The sequence below is a fragment of the Notothenia coriiceps genome, unplaced genomic scaffold, assembly GCF_000735185.1.
Source record: "Notothenia coriiceps isolate Sejong01 unplaced genomic scaffold, NC01 NC01_scaffold00028800, whole genome shotgun sequence".
NCBI classification, from domain to species: domain Eukaryota; kingdom Metazoa; phylum Chordata; class Actinopteri; order Perciformes; family Nototheniidae; genus Notothenia; species Notothenia coriiceps.
This window is the reverse complement of record NW_011361501.1, coordinates 659,887-667,203: the sequence shown is the minus strand read 5'-3', so window position 1 is coordinate 667,203 and position 7,317 is coordinate 659,887. Positions and strand designations below refer to the sequence as shown.

Below are 7,317 nucleotides of genomic sequence, written 5' to 3'. Positions count from 1 at the left end.
TCCAACAGTCTGTGACCCCACAGGGGACAGCCCTGTTGCTAAAATTACACCCTTCCAAACTGTAATTTCCTTTTGCAAAAGTGTTTCAATGGGACACATTAGCGCAGATAGTTAACATATGGGCCCCACATGGGGACTGGGAGGGGGGGAGAATGGACAGAATTTGGTCATTAAACCCATTCATTTTTGTGTGTGTGTGTGTGTGTGTGTGTGTGTGTGTGTGTGTGTGTGTGTGTGTGTGTGTNACGTTGCTGCCTTCTTGGCCAGGTCAGCATTGAAAATGAGATTTTATCTTAATGCTTTTATCTGGTTAAATAAAATAAAAACCTGTCCCCGCCGGTTGGTGCATACCAACCGGCGGGGACAGGTTTTTATTTTATTTAACCAGATAAAAGCATTAAGATAAAATCTCATTTTCAATGCTGACCTGGCCAAGAAGGCAGCAACGTTACACATAACACAAACATAAAAAATACAGAGAACATAACTAAGACGAAAAAGCAGTCACTACATTGTGCACATTAGGGCAGTAAGAAAGGTACACTACTTATTACTGCAAGAGCAGCTGGTGGTAAGGACGTCAGACAACTTCAATTTAAAACATGCTATTGAGACAAGTGCCATCAGTTTGAGGCTTGATTGAAGGTCATTCCAAGACCAAGGACCATAATAAAAAAGACTCCTTTTTCCAGCCTCAGTCCGCACAGCAGGTACCTGGAAACGTATCCAGGCACTGGATATGAGGTTGTAAGAGTCACAAACTGGGGCAAATCTGGCACATATGTACAGTGGAAGCTTACCTAAAATGGCTTTATACATTAATAAAAACCAATGCTGCATCCTACGCATAGTAAGTGAGGACCATCCAGTTAGGCTATGCAGTTTGCAATGATGAGTCCTATATGGTGCATTTGATATATAACGCAGTGCAGCCTGGTAGAGTGGGTCAAGTTTGGCCAAAACAGTGGGACAGGCAAATCTATAAATGGTATCACCGTAGTCCAGCTGGGACAGGAATAAGCCAGAGACCAACTTTTTACGGGATGAAATTGAAAAACAACATTAAAGTCTGAAAAGGAAGCCAAGAGTGAATTTCAATGTCTTTGTTCGAACTTCAATATGGTGTTTGAAGTTCAGATTACTGTCCAACCAAAAGCCCAGATATTTGTAGTTATCGACAAACTCAACAGAGACGCCATCAAGGGTGTCAATGGAGAGGCAAGAGGACGCTGACTTGGGAGCAAAAAGCATTGCTTTGGTTTTCTTACTGTTCAATAGCAGTTTGGAATCAAGAAGTGCATGCGGCAGCGTGATAAAATCAGATTTTGAATTGGACACGGCCATATCCAGAGAAGGGGCACATGAATATACAATAGTGTGCATTATTTTAAGACTGTGGGCGGCAGTGGCTCGGTCTGTAGGGACTTGGTCTTGGAACCGTAGGGTCACCTCCCGATCGGGGAAAAAAAGGTGCCCTGAGCAAGGCACCTAACTGCTTCCTTGGCGCCGGGCACCTGGCAGCCTCTCTGCTCTGCCACCTCTCCTATCTGCATGTGGTTGCGTGTGTGCATGTATATCCTCCCCTGTGTGTGTAATGTGTGTAAACACAAGTGAGGAAAGAAATGTCCCTGTAAGGGATTAATAAAGTATATCTTCTACTTCTTCTTCTTTATTCTTATATAATCGAAAATGGTATATAAGAAGCAGAACTAGTCCTGTGATGCCAGTAAATGGTTAATGGATTACGGATTTGGAGCTTTCAGTTTTGTACATTGGCTGTTTCCATTTTGTTTTTTTAAGTATAACCAAACAGGACATTTTAGTGCTACCAAAATGCTGCAATTATTTTTACTGTACTGTAGAAGTCTTCATCTTTAGGAGAGAAACACAGACAACACCACAACGGGACACTGTGGTAGCCAGCTGTCAATCATAAGGTAGCCCCGCCTAAGAGAATGTCATGCTGTATTGAAGACTTGAAACACGATAATGTTGACTAAGGTAATAAATGAAGTTATAAGTAGGTTCATTTTCTCATAGACTTCTATACAATCACACTTCCTTTCGCAACTGGTGGGTCTGCTGGCCATTTGAAAGAAAGCATGTTCTGCACTGGCTTTACTTACTGTATATAACAGGAAATTCATGCTTGTGTATATGTAATGGAGAATAATTCAAACTAGCTAATGTTTACCGAGGTAATAAATCAAGTGAGAAGTAGGATCCTTTTCTCGCAGACGGCAACAAGTAGTTGCCCCAGCTGGCCGTTAGGAAGAAAGCAGGTTTGAGGCCCCTCCGCAATGGCTTCACTTTATATAACCAAAGATTGCTGCTTGCTTAAAACAGCGGAACATCATGTGGAAACTATGTTCACATTGAAGGAAGCGCCTGCAGTTTTGCAGGTCTGCAAGTATGGAAGGTCTGCTTTTACGAGTGTGTGTGTGTGTGTGTGTGTGTGTGTGTGTGTGTGTGTGTGTGTGTGTGTGTGTGTGTGTGTGTGTGTGAGCGATATGTCCTCTGGGCTCTGTCATTAGTCATGAGGATCTCATAGAACGAGACAGAACAACGGACCCCCTGCAAAAACAACTTGTGCTTTTCATTACTTCATTCAACAGCACACATACACAGAACCATCCGCTGGGACTGACATGGATCAGCAAGATTGGAAAGATAATAGCAGAACAATTACTAAGTGGTCTAATTTGTTTAGGGTCACAGACAGGATGTGATGTCAGAGCTGTGGTGGGGGTTGGATAGAGAGGAGTATTGCAAACATATTATGCCTTGTTGGGATACAGCTGGAGGCAGGGACATTGATGTTACGTGAGAGAGAGAGTTTTAATTTCTCTGAGCTCTTCTATTAATGTCTGCCCTCTCTCCCTAAAGTCCTCAATCATCTCTAGTACCCGGGTGTTTGATGAATGGTTATTTTTGTTTGACTTCTTTTAAAGAGAGTGGAAACAGAACACTGACCTTAGGTGGTTTTATTCTTCGTTTGGAACGTAAAGAACAGGACACAGTAGCAGAGACTCAAAAGAAGTTCCAAAGTAAACTAAAGCCTTAGACAGATAAATCAGCAGTTTTGTTTAGAAAATTAGGGGAAAGTACTTGGAGTATGATTTGAAAACAGTTTTCTTTGGAAGTAAAAGCAGTGGCAGATAAGAATGTGTGTAGTTCGACAAATCACTGCCCATCACTTTAAAATGTAGGAACTGACCTGAAATAGTTTCAGATATAAATCAGGTTTACGTGCTACACTGAGCTAAAACCATTGGGAATATACTAAAGGGAAAGTGTCCTTCGCTCTATGCTAGGAGATGCAGCATATTGAGGTTACATCTTCATTTGGTGTTTGGAAATAGCGGCCAAATATAGAAGCAGGTGGATATACAAGTTAACACGGTGCGATTGGAGGACTTCCCATCGTGGCCACAGAATGGAGTTTGATCAAGTTACCAAAATCCCAACAATGACAAAAGACACACTCGGCTTGTCTCAAAAGTTCCAGCCACTAATGCAGGGGCAAGAAGATCAATCAGAATTTATACTGGTAGAAACATAGGAAGGAGATGTTAGATCTTTTGCCACTTAAACTTACAAAGAATTAGGAGAGTTATCATATCTTGCAATGATCAGGTATGGCATTATTATTGCCAGTAAAATGACTTTCTGTCATAGTCTGGTGGCTAAAAGTTAAGCATATAACAGTTCCTTTAAGACTAGGATTAATTGTATTAATCCCTGAAGGGAAAATTGGATTGAAACCATAAATAAAGACCCAAAATACACATTAACAAAGACAATATAATACTTTTATAATACTTTTCTGGAACACCTCCCTAGGGAGGTGTTCCAGAAAAGCTGCTACCCCCGCGACCCGACCACGGATAAGCGGGAGAAGATGGATGGATGGATGAGCTTGGAAAGGTTGTATTACTGATTCTTTGAATGGAGCCTGGTGGCTTTGATAAGAGAATATTAATTGCATGTTTTGTGCATAAATAACTTTGTCCAGATCTCATTTATATATTTATGACTGTGTCCACCTGGGTGTCATGTTTCCATTAATGTTCATTGAGCTGGAGCTAATAAATACCTTTGACCATTGTATATACTTTTCTGGAAATGACTGTCTTTTAACCTTTATTATTGAAGAGAGAAACCAATGTGAGTGGGTGTTGGCGAGCTAATTTTGTCCAGGGAAAAAAGGGTCTCAAGTAAAAACAATCGAATGGTTTTATGTCAAGAAAATGTACGTGAGCATTCTTGTGTTACTTCAGTGAATTGCTTCCTCATTATCATCTTGCATAAAGAACTTCAAACTGAGTAATTCACTCAAAAGTACGTAGTGTACTGTATGTGTGTACAAGTATGCCTATTGTGAACATAACCGGCATCTTTTGGGGACTTTTATTGCCGTTTGGGTTTTAATGCTATCTATAAACACAAGATGTTATTCTTAACCGACATGTATTTGTCTGAGGAGAACATTGGTGGAGGAAAGATGGATTACATAGTACATAATGAATAATGATGTCTACACTTAGTCCTCTTTCTGGTTCATGATCTCATTTCTGTAATCTTTCGTGAATTGTGACCTATTTTGAAAATGCACTTGTGCTCCACAGGACTCTGAAACCACTAACAGCAGCTCTGTCTGTGTCCTGCTGGGTATTGCTTCATGGTGTGGTCGCTGTGTTTGGGTGGCTGATGTGGGAGGTCAGACAACCGGGATCTGGTTCCGTGGGAAATTTGAGAATGTTTTAACAAGGGTCGGAATGGAGTTAGGGGAATTGTGAAAGAGCTGGTCAATTAATTGGATCCATATTAAGATAAGGCCGTCTGGGGAGCTGTTGGAAGGCTGCAATGCTTTTAAAGAGGGAGTTCGGGCTGACAAAAGATAAGACCAATGAACCTCCCCACTGCAAAAACTAAATCTCGACAAGACATTTACTTTATTTGGTTGCAAAGTCTTGGTGTGCAAATGATATCTTGAGAAAGAGAAGCCCACACAAGAACCTAATCTAGGGCAATATTGCTTGATTAGAGAAAATAGCTTAAGAGTTCATAGTTCATGTTTCCATAATAGCTTTAAGACTGATGGAAAAGTTGCACCCACTTGTTAGCCCAACAAAAAAACAACATCGCTGCTTAATCAGCTTAAGAAAACAAAAAGAAAGCTTCCGAGTATGGCTTAAGTGTAAGTCAAATGAAAGCTATAATGGGATCAGGGGAGTGTGAAAAGCCATAGCAAGGGGCTGCATGTGTGTGGATTAAAGAGGAGGACCACCTCACCTCTCCACTGTGCCGGCAGCCGCCTCCAGCTGGGTCAGCAGGAAGGGATAGAGAGCGGGAAAACGAGTGAAGAACTCCCGGCCCGTCATCCTGAAGGGAAATATACATTTGTTAAACAGTAATAATAGAAGAGCCATAATATGTATACTTTCAAAAACAAGAATTCTCACCACTAAAGTCCAGAAGCTCTGTTTTTAAGGCTTGTAGAACTCCCACTATAGTAGATGTTGTAAGGTGAAATATAATATATTAAGGATATTTACTGACATCTTGATGTACAGAACAATCCCACAACAACAAAAAAATCAGAAATGTATTCAGAAACACTTACACCAACAAAGTGAGGATAAAGCAACTAGTTATCTCCGAATAACAAATGATAGAAAAAAAAAACTTAATAAAGAACTGTTTTGTATGGATGTCTTCTGAAACCTTCAACAGAATAGGAACATCTAACGTGAGGAGTGGGATTGGTATCTCGTTTGGTACACGAGTAGCCAACAGTTGGTTTTTTGTTGTTGGAAGTGCCCGGCCAGTTGTATTAGGGCTAAAAAATGTAGGCAGGAGCTTGGCAATGGAGTGCCTCACTATGTAAGAGATTACATAGTGAGGCATGTTCAGCTCAATACTGAACTGTATTGGCCTCCAATGCAGCAAGTTTAAAGAAAATAAATAATGTTTACTAGTCAAACATGGGACAGGGCAGTTTGGCTAAGACGAGTGAAAAGGGGCCTAGCAGGAGTCAAGATGGGACAAACTCTTAACATCATATCATAATAATTATTCATCCTGATTTTTGCATATTTTCCCGGTTGAAAAAAAACAGGGGTGAAAATTGATACTGACAAGATAGATGGAGTCAGGTTTGAAATGGGGAGCAGGAGGGCATATATCGTGGAAAATGTAATTTGTAGTGTTTTCATGTTTTTTATTGCACTTCTTTAAATTTGACTTCCTTATTTATTTTATGTTTTTACTTTATTGTATGTTGCACTGTTGGAGGAGAATGGGATTTAAGATTTTCATTAACTATTATATTGTAGATATTTTGCATATGACAATAAAGTCATATATATTGTAATTAAAGCACAGGCATAGTATTTGAACACAGCCGGAAGTCCACTGTATAAAAAAGCAACACTTCTCTGCAGCTTCAATTGCCATCATGAATCAGGAGCACTGGTGGTTGATCCAACTTCAATTACAGTTAATTCAATGACCTCATTAGTTGTGATTGAATTGATATGTGTCGAATACTCTCTGTCCAAAAAAGTGACATAAGGAGAAGCAGCAGAGAGGGGGGGGGTGCCAAAAACTCTACCTAAACACATCCAGCCTTTATGTTTGCTTACCCTGAAATACAGCCAGAAATAAACTCTGTGTGTATGTACACATACTACGCTGTGTGTTACCGTCACATGTGCTTATGTATGTATTCTCTCACACAACTGTAGATAAAATGACAAACTTTATATTTAACGCTGGCGGTCTCACTGCGGCAACCGCCATTCAGCCTCAGGGCCAATAAAATGTTTTTATTTAACTCTGCGCGTCTAAATCCAGCCGTTGCTAAAGGGAAGAGCTCTGGTCTGCTGAGCACATGATCTCAGGCCGGGAGCGTACACACACACACACACACACACACACACACACACACACACACACACACACACACACACACACACACACACACACACACACACACACACACACACACACACACACACACACACACACACACACACACACACACACAGTATACATCACTTCAGAGGACATTACATTGACTTACATGCATTTCATGGAGACTTATCCTAACCTTAAACATAACCAACACATGCCTAACCCTAACCCTAAACCTAACCAATTCTTCACCCTAAAATGAATGATTCCCCTTATGGGGACCTCCATTTTGTCCCCATAAGGGAGGTGAGTCCCCACACGTGACTGTGTAAACAAATTTAGGTCCCCACAAGTACAGTAATGCTAGCACACACACACACACACACACACACACACACA

General features: G+C 40.8%; 1 protein-coding gene across 1 annotated transcript in view; it reads right to left on the bottom strand.

Annotated features, from left to right (window-relative positions):
* Window positions 1-5,290: 5,290 nt before the first annotated feature.
* LOC104958480 (thyroid adenoma-associated protein homolog) overlaps window positions 5,291-7,317 on the bottom strand; it is a 16,110-nt gene continuing 14,083 nt past the window's right edge. The window contains exon 4 of the mRNA XM_010786223.1: window positions 5,291-5,385. Coding sequence (XP_010784525.1) covers window positions 5,292-5,385 — 94 coding nt within the window. The 3' untranslated portion in view covers window position 5,291. The remainder of the gene's footprint in view (window positions 5,386-7,317) is intronic.